General features: G+C 52.5%; 1 protein-coding gene across 1 annotated transcript; it reads left to right on the top strand.

Annotated features, from left to right (window-relative positions):
• The first annotated feature begins 883 nt into the window (after positions 1-883).
• On the top strand, positions 884-13,885 carry Rab11b (RAB11B, member RAS oncogene family). The gene is made up of 5 exons (XM_050131271.1): positions 884-1,063; positions 10,905-11,100; positions 11,732-11,925; positions 12,213-12,293; positions 12,880-13,885. Exons 1-5 carry the CDS (start codon positions 1,024-1,026, stop codon positions 13,023-13,025), a joined length of 657 nt encoding a protein of 218 aa, XP_049987228.1. The 5' UTR covers positions 884-1,023; the 3' UTR covers positions 13,026-13,885.
• Positions 13,886-14,390: the final 505 nt, after the last annotated feature.

Here is a 14,390-nt window from a genome sequence, read left to right as displayed (position 1 = left end):
GCAAGCTGGAGCGACACAGTGAGACCTTGAGCTCCAAATAAAACAGGAAAGAAGTTCAAAGTAATCCATAAATACATAGTAAGTTTGAAGTCAACCAGAGCAACATGAGGTCTTGTCTAAAATAAGAAAACCAAGCGGGCGGTAGTTGCACACACCTTTCATCCCAGCACTAGGGAAGCCGAGACAGGCAGATCTCCGTGAGCTCGTGGCCAGCTTGGGCTACAGTGCGAGTTCCAGGACAGACAAAAAGCTACAGAGAAACCCTGTCTCGAAAAACGACCTCTCCACCCCAAAAAAGGGGGGAAAAATGTGATCTGATCCACATCACTAATTCCAGTGCAGCCAGGTTACACAGTGAGACTCTGCCCTAAAAAAAGAAAGGAAAGCCATGAGTAATGGTAAAAAGAGACTTAATTTGTCGAGAAGAAGGACAGATAAAGAAGTATAGGATCCCCATTTGTTTTGAATGTACTGACATAGCTTTAGGTTTAAACAAAGAACTGGGTAACTGTAACCCCCTCGCACATATACCCGGAAATGGTCATTTATGGGGCTAGGGTAAGAGGCCAGAGCAGAGGCACTGACCTATGATATCATCAAGACGTTAAAGCCTTTCACATCAGCTGGAGGCAGCTCAATTTCCCTACAGGTCTGCTCGAAATCCGAGTCCGAATCTAGTCCCCCATTGGTTACGCACTCCGTCAATCCGCTTCATTGTTCAAGTCTTCCGCCCCGCCTTTCTACACCTGCTTCTGAGAGGCTGCTGAGTCTGTCAGTTTGAAAAGGTCCGCATTCCTTCCGCCTTTCTCCTGGAGACCGAGGGCTAGAAGGGCGGACCCCAGGAGCATCCCGCCCCCCTGAGCTCGACTCCTGAGTGTGATTGGCTGGCCCGAGTGCCTGTCACCACCACTTTCACCGTTGACTGGCCGTCGGACCGCCGCTCTGCGCGGCGCCGGTTCCGCCCCCGTCGGGTGTTTGTGGTGGGGCTGCGGAGTCGCCGATCCCGCCGGAAGCGCCAGGACAATGGGGACCCGGGACGACGAGTACGACTACCTATTCAAAGGTGCGCTCGGTGCAGTACAGACGGGCAAGGGTGCCGTAGCCGCGGGAGGGCCGCCATCGCGCTGCCGGGCGAGACGGCTCAGGGTGGAGCCCGGGGCTTCGGCGGGGCCTGTCCAGGATAGGGAGGCGGAGGCAGCCGCGGCAAGCCGAGCTCTCCAGGCTTCGGGCCCGAGTGCCCAGCGGTGAGAAGACGGAGGCTCAAAGAGGCCTACGGACCCCGGATGCGCCGGGGCGGGGCCGGGGCCTGGGGGGGTGGAGCCCCGAGTGGTAGGAGAGGCCGTTGGGGCGGGGCTCCTGGGGGCGGGGCTTCCCTGGGTTTGGCGGGCGGGCTGAGTTGAAAGCAGGGTTACAGATGGGGTTAGGGCAGTTGGAGAAAATTGTGGGCGTGCCCAAGAAGTCTGATTGGTGTGATCCTTCTAGGGTGGGGCCTGCCTTGGGGTGGAGCCTAGGTCATGTGCTGGAACCCTAAATTGTGGTGCCTTGGAATTGGGGGGGACGGTACCAGTGTGTGCAGCACTAGTTCAAACTCTGGGTAAGTGATGGAGATGTAGTCCAGTTGGTAGATAGCTTGCCTAGCGGTAGCATGCACAAAGCCCTGGCATTTATCGCCAGCACCGCAAAAGCCTTGAGTGATGCTGCAGACCTTGGGAGGCCTGCATTTGGGAGGCAAAGGTGGGACCATCAGAAGTGCGGAGGCCAGCCTGGATTACTGGAACCCTTTCTCAAAGAGAAAGACACACGTGGATGACATTGACCCGGTATGCACACTGTGCTGAGACTTTACAATGATCCCCTTTAATCCTCTATGAGTTTATACAGTCCATATTATCCAGGAAACAGGTCTGTAGCGGTGCACATCTGGAATCCCAGTACTCAGAGTTGAAGGCAAGAGGATCCTTTTCTGTTTCAAAGCCAACCTGAACCTAGTGAGGTAGCTCAGCAAGTATCGGTGTATGCTGCCAAGCCTGACAACTTGAGTTGAGTCTTGGGGTGAAGAGTCTGCAAGTTGTCCTCTGTCCCTATGTGTACTCCATGTCACATGAGCCCACACACATACATGCACACAAAATAAATAATGTAATTTGGACGGGTGTGATGGCACACACCTTTTATTCCAGCACTCACGAGGAAGCTGAAGCAGACAGCTCTGTGAGGTCAAGGCAAGCAAGCTTGGTCTACACAAGTTCCTAAGGGTGGAGCAGGTTTGAGCTCAGGACTCTGTGGATTTTTGCCACTTAGCACCTGTGTAAGCTTTGGGGCAAGCCTTGCAGCTTAAACCTGGAACAAACAAGTGTCCAACCTCTCCTCAACACATACACATCCAACCTGCAGGAAGAGTTTTCCTACCTGGTGCGCGCGCACCCATGTTCCTGAGGCCTTTTATTTCTCTGGTGAGTGTGTTTAGGGATCTCAGGCATTGTGACTTTTTGGTCCCATCCTATTCTACAGTCCCCAACTGACAGTGGCTGGCTGTGAGAGCTAACTCCTGGGTACTCAAGGGACACACTGTTGCCCTTCTGGGAGTGTAGCCTAGTGCTCAAAGCCAGCCTTGGCATCTTGGGATTGTGGAGGTAGCTGGAATAGCCATGTGACAAAAGACTTGTAGGGCAAGACAGACTTCTGCAAAGATAAAGTTACCACCTAGTACCATGGGCTGACAGTGAGCTTTGTCCAGACGTGAGACTGGTCAGCAGCTGTTAGGCTCTAGGTTTCATCTAGAGGCAGAGGACGATTTGAAGGGACTTTGGACCAGAGGACCAGAGATTTGAAAGGCTCTTTAGTTACTGGTGGAACATACTCAAGTCCTGCTGTGGCAGGGGCCGTCCCCACTCAGCCCACCCTTGAAGAAGCGTCAGGGAGGGCAGGGAATCTTCTCCCTTCAAGTCAGCTCATTCAGCATCTGTGGTCATCTCTGCTTGTTTTCGACCTTCTGCTGTTATAAATAGCCTGGCATTGAATGTGTGCCCAAGTCTTCTCTTTGCCCTGTGGGCTGTTTCCTTGATGTGCATTCCCAGAAGTGCAGTTACTAGGTCAGGGGCGATGGAGCTCCATTGCCATTCCTGTTACTTGTCTCCAGAGCTCACTTCCTGGAAACACCAATCAGCTCCTACAGCAGCTGGCATGGGAAGTGCCTGCCTGCCCTGCTGCCCTCCCCCACTGGCCTCCTTTCCTGGTCTGGCAGGTGCCTTCTTCAGTTATTTGTAGTAGCTGCCTAACCGCCAAGATCAGCATCCCACCAGTGCTCTCCTAGGTCTCCTCTCCACTCCTTATAGCTCATCTGAGGACCCTTTAACCTTTGTCCTTGTCATTCAGATTTTCAAGCTCTTAAATTACAAAAGGGAGTGCTAGGGAATTAGAAGGGAAGAGAGCTCGCAGGCAAACTGTATCATCAATCACATCACTTCCTTGCATGGGGCAGGTCCCCCAGAATGTGAATACTCTGCACCTGCCAGTGCCTTCTGAGACCCACAGCCCAGAAGCCCAGGCCTACGGCCAGCCAGCCATCAAGACAAGGGTGGTGACCTGGTCAGTCTTAGAGAAGTATCTCGTATTCAGTGGCAAGAAGATGAGGCCAAGGGCAGTCTAGGCTACATAGTGAGATCTTGTCTCAAGAAAAAACAAAACAAAAAAATCTGCAGTTGTACTAGAAGTGTTGACAAAGACTGATCTTGTATCTATGTGGCTCTCTCTGATGCCTCACCCCACCCCCAATTCCCTGTGCTCAACCAACCTTGCCTGTCCCCACCTCCTTACCCTAGGCATTGGTCACCATTCCTTGACATGGAGAGCCACAAGTCTTTGCTTGAGACAGTGACTGTTCACACACACACATTTTTGGCAGTCCATCATACATTGGCTCCTTTAACCTTATGGAGAAGGCCAAGAGGTCCTCAGAGTGGTGGCCACATGCCATTTGTTTTCCTCCATAAATAGTCTCTTCTGCCCCAGGAGCAAGGTTATTTATTTGTACCTAATAATAGATCCTCAAGTTTATTCACCCAGCATGTCCTCCTGTCAGCCGCTGGCCATTTTCTCAGCTTGCTGGTGGATCCCCAGGGATACTCCCGACTTCTCTTCAGAGGAACGTTAAGTTAGGGGTTCTACACTGGGATCACCTAGGCTCCATCCTCAGACTCTTTTCCCAGAATTCCTAGCCAGTTAGTTTTCAAGGAAACAGGTCATGTGAGAAGTCCTGGACCCTGCTCTTTGGGTTGTGCCCACCCCTGCCCAAGGACATAGAATGACTCGATTCCAGGGACAGACAGGGCTAGCACTAGAACTTAGATCCTTCTGCCAAGCACACCAGGCTAGGCACCATGCCTACCAGGCCTGCTATGCAAGTGACTCCCACTAGCCCTGAAGAATAATTGAGGCAAGAATGTATCCCTGTGCCAGTCCCTGGAGCCTGGGATGGTAAGGGTCCACTTCCTAGAGGACACCTTCTTCGCTACACTGAATAGCTGCTCAGTCAGCCTGAACATGAGAGGCTCCAGAGGTGCTACCCTGTCATGGGATAGACTGCAGCGTCCAGGGCTCTTGAGAGGTGCCAGACCTTTGTTTTTGCCAACTGGGCTTGCCTGCTCAGCACGCCAAATGGCATATCCAGGGGGACCATTTCCTGGCCAGCAAGGCCACAGACTTCTTTGGAAATGCTGGGGGCTGTGTCCTCAAGGTCTTATTATTTTCCCAAGACAACCGATCACTTGTTTTCTTGACAAAGCCATTTTCATACCCATCATACACGCAGAGGCAGCCGAGTTACCACTCTGGTCTATCAGTCACCCTGTGCCAGGGTTACCACTCTGGTCTATCAGTCACCCTGTGCCAGGGTTACCACTCTGGTCTATCAGTCACCCTGTGCCAGGGTTACCACTCTGGTCTATCAGTCACCCTGTGCCAGGGTTACCACTCTGGTCTATCAGTCACCCTGGGCCAGGGTTACCACTCTGGTCTATCAGTCACCCTGTGCCAGGGTTACCACTCTGGTCTATCAGTCACCCTGTGCCAGGGTTACCACTCTGGTCTATCAGTCACCCTGTGCCAGGGTTACCACTCTGGTCTATCAGTCACCCTGGGCCAGGGTTACCACTCTGGTCTATCAGTCACCCTGGGCCAGGGTTACCACTCTGGTATATCAGTCACCCTGTGCCAGGGTTACCACTCTGGTCTATCAGTCACCCTGGGCCAGGGATGTCCTGAGCAGAGGCAGCCGAGTTACCACTCTGGTCTATCAGTCACCCTGGGCCAGGGATGTCCTGAGCAGCCTAGCCTTCCTGCTGTTCGCCTGGGCATGACCTGTGACCCTCAACTTTCTCAGTAGGTAACCTTGAACTGGGAATTTGTCTCTGGGTTGAGTATCCCCAACTGCAGTGGGATTATTGACATTGTGTCTTTCCCTGGGGGTGCTCTGAGAATTTGCTTAAACCTAGGCTCATGAGGCATTTGGGCACAAGCTTAACCCAAGGTCCAGTCCTGGTCACAGTGCAGCTGCTGTGGCCAAGGGTCCGGAAGGCTGTGCAACAGAGGCAAGGCTGAGAGGACAAAGAGGGTGTGAGAGACCTGAGCAGAGCTGGTTTTCCATGTCATTCCTGTGGGTGTGAGAATGCGGAGAAAAATTCTCCTGGCTGTGGCAGGTCCTGTGGGAAGGAAGTGAGGAGGTAGATGCTGTGGAGAGTGATTCCTGCCATCCTGCTTGGTCCCTGTGGCCCAGGAGCTAGCAGGATTGGGGGGTCCTTGACTCCTTTCTTGTCTCACTTCATTTCTTTCTCTGAACTTAACATGCTTATACTGGTCTCAGGAGGATGCTGAGCCTGTCGCCACATGACTTGTGGACCAGCCGTATGATACTCTTCTTGGAGAGGAGAAGCCTGAACTCCTGAGGAGTCTCACATACTGTTGGATCTTGAAAACTGAGCAGGAGTTTGTTGGCTCTCCCTGAAGGGTGTCCAGGTGGTAGGCTAAGGTGCACTGGGCTTCACTGCTTCCAGAAGTAGAACCAGGACCCCTGAGTTGTATGCCAGCGATAACGGGAAAATGGCAGTCCAGATGTGAGATTGAGATGGAAGGAAGGGCCTTGTTCTGGAAGTCTGAATTCAGATTCTGCTTAGACAACTTCCCAGACAAGTTGCTTGGACAAAGGTTGCTTGGTAAATGGAATTGGGAAGTGGGGACAAGTCTGCAGATAAACACAGGCCTTGACTCCTGCTTTGCCGCCACACCCTGATTATAACATTCCTCCTCTGAACCTCAGTTTCCTTTTTTGTAAAATGGGCTGTGTGAAATAGTATATGCTATCTCCACAGCCTCCTTTTGTTCTCCCTCTTGTGAATCTGTTTGTGGGGTTTTGTTTTTTGCTTGTTTGTTGAAGTTGTTTGCTAATTTTGTAGTTTTGTTTTTGTGGGGATTTTTGTTGTTGTTTTATTTTGAGGTAAGATCTCACTATGTAGCTGGCCTGGGTCCTCTTCCTGAGTGCTAGGATTAAAGGTCTGAGCCACCACACCAGGCTCCTTTTTTTTTTTTTTTTAATTAAATATTTATTTATTTATTTATTATGTATACAATATTCTGTCTGTATGCCTGAAGGCCAGAAGAGGGCACCAGACCCCATTACAGATGGTTGTGAGCCACCATGTGGTTGCTGGGAATTGAACTCAGGACCCTTGGAAGAGCAGGCAATGCTCTTAACCTCTGAGCCATCTCTCTAGCCCCTCCTTTTGTTTTTTTAAGGGTCTCATGAAGCCTAGGGTTTCCCAAGACTCACTATGTAGCCAGGGATGACCTGAACAACTTCTGCCTCCGCCTCCAGAGTGTTTCCAGGGCACGGCACTAGGCTTGGCTTTATGCCCACCACACCCAGTTTACTGCAGTGCTGGGGACCAAACCCAGGGCTTTGTGCATACGCAGACAGGCTCTTTGCCACTGCTGTTTGTGTCCTTGGAAACAGGAACTCAAAATGTAGCTCAAGCTAGCCTTGAATTTGTACTATAGCCCAGGCTGCCCTTAAATTCATGGTTCTCCTTCTGCAGCCCCCTGAGTCCTAGAATTATAGGTATGTACCACTGTGCTTGCCTGAGTCTTATGATTCTCGGGTCTAAAGCAGCCAACCGAGAAGGTGAAATGGGTTGGGCTCCCTGTTTTTGCCTCATCTTTACCTGTGCCCTGAGGGGGCTGACCTGGGCATTTTCCCAGGGTGATCCAGGCACATTTGGGGTCAGATGAGGTAGATGGGGTTTGTTGATTCATTCCACAGACATTTGTGGGCACTTACCGTGTGCCAGGCCCGAGGATACAGCAAGGAACAAGGCTGTTCAGGAGTCATGCTTATGGGGCAGACTAGCCACAGGAAAAGGCACGCGCGAACCCGACATGTGCGGTGGCACGAGCTGTGAAGGAGAGCTAGAACAGAGAATGGGGAGGGTCGGGAAAGTAGGATTGTAATAGGTGTGGGGAGGATCTTCTGGGCAGCCAAGGGGCTCACAAAGAGGTGAGGTGGGGGCCAGAGAAAGAATGGTTCTGTGTAAAGGTCCTGAGGCAGGACTGTGCCTGGTGTGTTGGGGCAGAGCAAGGAGCCCATGAAGCCAGCTGCAGCATGTCAGATACTGAGGAAGGGAAGGAAAGACGCTTCAAGGCATGTAGTGCCATGCCTCGTGGGCCCCAGGGAGGACCTGAGCTTTGATTCTTAGGGATTTGGGAGTCATCATTCTGTCTGTGTCCTGGGCAGACAGTGCAGTGCTAGTGCTCACAGGTGACTTCTTGTGGCTGGGAGGAGTACAAGCTTTTGGCTGGGACCCCCAAGAAAAGACTGACACTGTGTGAGATGGTGGCCTGGCCTTGGGAGCTGGTAATGAGCAGACATCTACGAACACACCATACACTCAGACACACAGACACATACACACGCTTTGTCCAGCAATTGAATTCATATAGACAAGTACACATACAGGACTAAAGATGTAGCTCAATTGGTAGAGCATTTACCTAGAATTCATGAGACCATGGGTTCCATCCCCAACATCACATACACCAGTGTGAATTCGTAGGACAATCTAAGTATTTCTCAGCTACATAGTGAATTGGAAGCCAGCCTCAGCTGCCTGAGACCCTATCTCAAAAGAAATGATATATATATATATATATATACCCTAGAGTATGAGAGGAAGAAAGGATTGAAGATGATTTTAAATTGTTGATCTGAGTATCTTCCAAGTTGACTGAATTATTGACTAAGCTAGGAAGGTGGGAATGGTAACCTGGTGAGGTGACCAGGACACTGTATTCTGTTGTGCTGACTTGAAGTGCTGGGGTTCTGTTTGAGGATATAAAGGGGAGGGCACACCAGCCTCAGCCTGGAGAGGGTCACCTGGGGATCCGGTCCTGTGCTCCCTCATGTTTTCAGGTAGAAGGATAGCCTGCAGCAGTTGTAAGATGGGGAGGCAGTGTGGGGTCAGCGAAGCACAGGAAGAACAGTGTAGGAGGAGGGCACCCTGAGCTGCTGCATGGGGCCAAGGCACTGAGACCTGACCTCTTCCTTGTAGCCACTGGGAGGTCATGGGGGTGGGGGCCGAGTCCCTCCCAAGGGCTCTTCCCATGATGTGCTCCTCACCCCGCTCCACAGGGCCAGTGACTCAGCCTCAGGGTTGTACATCCCTACCCACACCATGGGGTCCTGAGCCCAAGGTGGATGCCCCTCCTTCTCCCCAGACCCTGGATAACTATGTGTTCAGTTTGGGGCCTACGGGGTCCCGGAGAAGTGGAGGCAGAGACAGAAGTATAGATAGAACTTTCTAGGAGTTAGGTGTACAGAAAGGAGAAAATCAGGGCAATACCTAGAGTGGTAAGGCATCAAGAGAGCATATTCTTAGCCTGGCCTCTTAGTAAACTCCTGTAATTCCAGCACTTAGGAGGCGGGGACAGGAAGGTCGAAAGTTAGAGATAAGGAGGGCTACGCCTGAGAACCTGTCCTGCTGTCCTCTTATCTTCCCTGCACCCCCACAAAAATATTCTTTTCAGGAGAGAGAAATCAGAGCACGTAGGCTGAGCCCCTCAGCGTGGTTGTAGGGAGGGGAAGGTGCTGCATGTTGGGACCTGGTTCCTCCTGCGAGCTCTTCCCAGTGCTTACCTTTCAGCCACTCAGTGTGGCCATGAGCTCAGGCTCAGTCTGCTGCAACCATGCCTGTCTCTCCTTGGCTGGGATCCTGATCCTGGGTGAATACCCTTCCAGTTCCCTGGATGACCACGCCTGCCGCCCCAGTGGCTCTCCTGGTAGGCCCACCCTCAGCTGCAGAGTCCCACATCTCTGCCTTCAGGGGCCACAAGATTTCTGGCTAAGGTATCTGGTCAGACATTGTATTCATGTGAGCACGTGCACGTGTAGGTACAGAACTGTGAGCAGGTGCATGCATGGTGGATCCTGGGTCTAAGGACAGCCTGCCCAGGGCCAGGCCCTACCCCAGAGCTGCAGCCCCTGGATGCGCTATTTTCCCAGCCAGGTTAGGGCTCACTTGACAGCCTGGCACCGGTCAGTTCCACTGCATAGTCCTTGTCTGTTGTCATGCCCTGTGTCATGGGGAGCTTTCACCTGCAACACTTATCTCTCCGAGCTATGTTGTCCCGATAGCCATTCTGGAGTAGATTTCTGTTTGTCTTTGTTGTTTTGAGACAGTGTCTTATGTAGCCCAGGCTTGCTTCAAATTTGTCGTGTAACCAAGGCTGACCTTGAATTTTTTTTGTTGTTGGGGGCAGGACATAACTTTTTTGAGACAGGGTTTTACTGTGCAGCTTTGAATGGCCTGGCACTTGATATGTAGACAAGGCTGGCTTGTCTTGAGTGTTGGGATTAAAGGCATGTGCTGTCATGATCTTGGATCTCTGATCTTCCTGAGTGCTGGGATAACAGGCATGTACCACCATGCCCAGTTTATGCAGTGCTGGAGATTAAACCCATGGTAGGCAGACGCTCTGCCACCTGAGCTGCAGCACTGGTTTGCACTGTAGTGATTGGCTCCCGCTTCAAGGGAGTAAACACAGGGCTGGATAGAGACCTTTTCTCCCTGTCATGTCACATGGCCAGCGCTCAGGAAGAAGGAAGTCATACACACTGACATCTGTGCCTACTAAAGACGCGACAGTGATGGGACCATCTAGGAGCACCGAGTACAGTAATCCTCACCTCGGGCAGGAATGGTGGCCAGCCCTGTGTAGTCTGCAGCCAGAACACATGTTCCTGCTGCTCATGAAACAGGCAGACAAGGGTTTGTTTATCTGAAGCAGCTGAAGAAGCTTGGACAAGGGGAGGAGTATTGTTTCCTATCGCTTCAAACACCAGACAGACAGACTGTAATAGGTACTAACCCTGCCGAATGCTGACCGTCCCGTGCCCAGAACAAAGACACAGTGAGGACAAATGCTCCGCTGTGCCCCTGGGTACTGCGCTGGCCAGGTCCTGACTCTGTGTATTCTCATTCTCATCTTGCAAATAGCCTACTGCCTTCCGTTCACATATGTACCCAGAGAGGGTAAGGGTCACTCAGCTCTAGAGCTTTCTGTGGCCATTCTTGACTACTCAGCCGTCAGGCTCTGGGTTGATGAATCTCAGGCCGTCCTCTGTGCAGCGTGGCCTGGGGATGTTCCTATCTCCTAACTGGGACAGCCTTTCTCTGAGGACAAGAGACAGGCAAAGGTGTCTGTGCTGACTGTTTCTGAAGCTTCCATTTCCTGTGTGTTACCAGGGTGTCTGGGGGTGGCAGAAACCAGGGAGCCACCATATAGGCTTTGTGGGTGGATGTGGGAAACATTGGGTGCTCCAGACCCTTACCTCCTCTCCCTCTCACCCTGCCCCCAAGTGGTGCTTATCGGGGACTCAGGAGTGGGCAAGAGCAACCTGCTGTCACGCTTCACCAGAAACGAGTTTAATCTAGAGAGCAAGAGCACCATCGGCGTGGAGTTTGCCACTCGCAGCATTCAGGTGGACGGCAAGACCATCAAGGCTCAGATCTGGGATACTGCCGGCCAGGAGCGCTACCGTGCCATTACCTCTGCGTGAGTCTAGCCAGAGTTAAGACATGGAGATAGCAGGGGTGTGTGGCCTATGACATGGGAGCTTTGTAAGGGTATGTAGAGGCTGGACTGGAGTGTGGAGACCTAGATCAAGAAACAGAAGGGTACCCCGAGAGCTGTGGGACCCACAGGCAGACCAGCACCCAGCCTGGGGCATAACCTGGCACTGAGGTTTTTACTGGGTAGACTGAGAGTCTGGCTTAGGCCCTCCATTCTAGTCTAACCCCGCCCAGGCAGCCTACCTGCTTTCCTGTCCTGGCGTCATCATCTCCTAGCCCCCCAATTGCCAACCACGTAGCCTGCCTCTTATGCACCCTTAGCCCCTTGCTGTCCCGTCCCCTCATTTGCTATGCTTTGCATTCCCTTTGGTCCTTCATCTCCACAGGATGCAAATGGTCTGTCTGTACAGGGGGCATTGGCACTTCCACACAGCTGCTATATACTCTCCTTCTGTTGATGGCCTTGGAGTGTCTTCTAGCCTTGAGCCCCAAAACCTTCTCAGCCTCTCCCACTGTGTAGGGCCTCCTTCAAAGATATGAAGGCCACTGTCCCCCAGGGTTCCCATGAGGCTGCTGCCCTGCAGGCTGAGGTTCATGCTGCACCTACTGTGCAGGTACTACCGTGGTGCAGTGGGTGCACTGCTGGTGTATGATATCGCCAAGCACTTGACGTATGAGAATGTGGAGCGCTGGCTGAAGGAGCTGCGGGATCATGCGGACAGCAACATCGTCATCATGCTGGTGGGCAACAAGAGTGATCTGCGCCACCTTCGGGCTGTGCCTACTGACGAGGCCCGTGCCTTTGCAGGTGAGCTTGTGGTGGACATGCCAGTTGGTGGGACCGTGCTCTGGAAACCAAACTGATGAATTCAGAGAATTGTCTACAAGTCGGGTACCCACCTCCTCCAGTGTCAAGGTTCATGGTCATAGTGCCTTTGTTCAGCCTTTGTCCCTGAGCAGTTAAGTTAACCTCTTGTCCCCACCCACTAGCAGCAGTTCTTATATGGTTTAGGCAGGTGGGCATGTATAGTCCTAGAAAGGGGTGTGGGGAGAAGGCTGTGGGAGCCAGATTCAGGAGACAATTTTCTCTTCCAGAAAAGAACAACTTGTCTTTCATTGAGACCTCAGCCTTGGATTCCACCAATGTAGAGGAAGCATTCAAGAACATCCTCACAGGTGGGCCCAGTGTCTGCGTGGCTATAAGGACAGTACCCAGTGTGCAGGTGCACTGTAAACTCAGTTCAGACCTTCCATGCCCCACAGAGTCCAGACATATCTAGCCCTTGCTGGCACATGGACACAGAGGTCCTCACCCGAGTGTCTGTGATAGACCCTTCTGGGGCTTCAGGGGAAGGAAGGAACAAGCAGCCTGGGCTAGCTAGGACCAGTTCTGTGACTTGCCCCTGCCCACTTGGCTGTGCCAAGGAACCTCCAGGAGCCCAGCCCCCAACACTGTTTTACTGTGATATGGTAGAATCCTTCACAGCATGGTAGGAATTGTCTTTGTTTCCTGTTGCTGTGATAAAATACTCCAAGGTACTTGAAAAAGCTGGTCCCGTTATCACAATCAGAAGAGCTGCTACTCAGCTCCCTTTCTTCATTGAACACAGTCGAGCATCCCCCTCGATGGTCCTGCCTTTGTCAATTAAGTCATCAAGAGCCCCTATATAGGCTTGTACAGAGGCGCTTCTCCCAGGTAATTGTGTCAGGTTGAGGATCAGGGAGCATCCAGCCTGTGTCCTCACTGCGTCCTCTGTTGCAGAGATCTACCGCATTGTGTCGCAGAAGCAAATTGCCGACCGTGCGGCCCATGATGAGTCCCCTGGCAACAACGTGGTGGACATCAGTGTACCACCCACCTCCGATGGACAGAAGCCCAGTAAGCTGCAGTGCTGCCAGAACCTGTGACCACCCTGCGCTCCACCCAGCGTGCGTGCACGTCCTCGGTCCTTGGCCAGCCCCTCCAGTGTCCTCCCGGCCCCTCCCTTGTCCCTCTAGGACAGGCTGCTCCCACCCTCCTCCTGCCAGCCCACTGGCCCAAGAGGAGCAGGAGTCAAGTGGCCTCTCCTGTCCTGCCTGCTTGAGAGAAGCTAGAAGTCCCTTGCTTATGTACTGCTCTTCGGTATTGTGGGCATCTTGACAGGGTGGGGAGGTTGGTAGGATGGACAGGGCTTTCCAGAGGTGAGGAAGATGAGTGGAAAGAGCCGGCTTCTCCTGTTTTCCGTGACAGACTCCAGGGATCACCTCCTTCCCTCTCTGGCCAGTTGACCCAACTGGCCCTGCATCCCCACCCCAAACCCTCTGTAAGCTGATACCCCCCGAAGAGCCAGGCATCAGGGGCTGGGCAGGTGGACACTCTGGGCTCTGCCTCCTGCCTACACCACCATAGCCAGCGCCAGCACGGCCTCCAGCATTCCCAGGCCTGCGCACTCCTGCTCCTGCCTGTAGATTTATGCTGGGAGAAGACCCCCACCCCGCCCTCTCCGTCTTCCTCTGCACGCAGCGCTCTCCCCTGCCCGTTCCCCCTTCTCTGTCTCGTCTACCTGTCTGGTCAGGAACCTGTCTGCAAGTGAAGCAATATCTCCGTGTTTTGTATATACAACTGCTCTTGTAGCCTTTGGTTTTTGTTATTGTAGAGAAACACAGATTCTTTATACACTTTGTAAACTTTACGCAAACCCCAGCTCTCGAACTCTTATTCTCCCTGTAGCCCCTGCACTGTTGCCCGTTACTAAAATGTATAAGCCAACTTCTGTACAGAAACCTGCCACTCAGCCTCTGTCTTCTTTCTCTTCACCAGGTGTTGCACCTGAGCTGGGGCCCCTTTCCTGGTCCCCAATGGTAGGTTGGTTAGTCGAGTCCCTGCTGAAGGCAGTGGGTAGGCCTGCTGAACTTGCATCATAGGCTATAAGATGAGGATCCTGGGCCCCAAGGAGGGGAAGGTGAGTCCTATGCAAATGGCTCCTATAGTATGGAGGAAGGAAACACTGGTGACCTAAAGTGGCAGCCTTAGTTTAGAACAGTTGAGGATTGCCAGGTGTGAGGGCGCCCCCTGGTGTGGATGGGAGGTGTGAGCATGCCATGGCTTGCCACTTCCTCCTACTGCCAACAATGGCCTCTCATCTGGGGTCCTCTCAAAGGTTTGCCTGGTAACTGTGGGTGATATCAGGTTCCCTCCCCACATGGCTCAGAACTGACACTTGATGGGGCGGTGGAAGATGCTAATGACTTGCAAAATGAGAGGCTCTTGATTTTCTTTTCTTTTTTTTTTTT

This window comes from Alexandromys fortis, unplaced genomic scaffold (assembly GCF_014885135.2).
Source record: "Alexandromys fortis isolate MF-2015 unplaced genomic scaffold, M_Fortis_MF-2015_v1.1 scaffold_364, whole genome shotgun sequence".
NCBI classification, from domain to species: domain Eukaryota; kingdom Metazoa; phylum Chordata; class Mammalia; order Rodentia; family Cricetidae; genus Alexandromys; species Alexandromys fortis.
Note: the sequence above shows the minus strand (reverse complement) of the source record. Positions and strands in the feature narration are given on the sequence as shown.